Raw genomic sequence first — 845 nt, 5'->3', positions numbered from 1 at the left:
TTTTGGAAATATGTAAATGTACTATTCAAAATTCAACCAAACTACCAGAATAAGCACTAAAAAACTTGTATGTAAAGATTTATTCTCCCGTAACTGTGGAGCTGGTAGTCATACGAGAATCACTTTATATGAAATACTTGTTTAATCCAAATATTGTCCAACCTTAAATGTTAGAAAAGTAATGGTTCATGGATGAATTTTTATAGGACCCAAATAAGCAAATATAAAATTTTAACAATTGTACCTAGAAATATCACAAAGAAAAAAGCTCTAAAAAGCACCACACCACAAAGCCAAAAGTAATCTAAGAATTAAGAGCTTACCAGTAGCTGCTGCTGCTTCAGTACCTTCTTCATTAACCTCAATGAAAGCCTTTTGTAGAACTTTGCTGATCTCAAGGGGTTCATCCGCTATTCCTGAGAAGTTAGCACCTCTAAAGGCACTAGGTATTGTCTATAACATGAAAAATCTTGCATATAACTAGTATGATTAATTCCATTAAAATAGAAAACAATAATATTATACAGTTGACATGGATAAATTATTAAAGAGGTATTTTTTATAGCATAAAGGACAATCAACAATACTTATTAACTAACTATATTACTCTTTTATATATGATGTAATTATGTATTGTCAATTAATGAAATGATTTATCAAATGATAAAATATATAATGAATCTATTTTATTTTATTATTACTATGAATTTATAATAATAATAAAATCAATTAGTCGGGAACTAAAATGCATGAAAATATTACAATTTAATTTCATCATCTAAACATTACAAAGGTCTTAAACCCATTAAAACTGATGATACTGATTATTTATTATAATACTGTAA

The 845-nt window shown here is 27.0% G+C and overlaps 1 protein-coding gene across 1 annotated transcript in view; it reads right to left on the bottom strand.

Moving 5' to 3' along the window:
• Window positions 1-442, bottom strand: part of LOC136797340 (serpin B4-like) — a gene marked incomplete at its 5' end in the record, with an annotated part of 16,071 nt that extends 15,629 nt beyond the window's left edge. The window contains 1 exon segment of the mRNA XM_067053631.1: window positions 324-442. Coding sequence (XP_066909732.1) covers window positions 324-442 — 119 coding nt within the window.
• Between the last annotated feature and the right edge of the window lie 403 nt (window positions 443-845).

The sequence above is a fragment of the Halyomorpha halys genome, unplaced genomic scaffold, assembly GCF_000696795.3.
Source record: "Halyomorpha halys isolate HHAL.00 unplaced genomic scaffold, Hhal_1.1 Scaffold1819.1, whole genome shotgun sequence".
NCBI lineage: Eukaryota > Metazoa > Arthropoda > Insecta > Hemiptera > Pentatomidae > Halyomorpha > Halyomorpha halys.
This window is presented reverse-complemented; position numbering and strand designations above follow the sequence as displayed.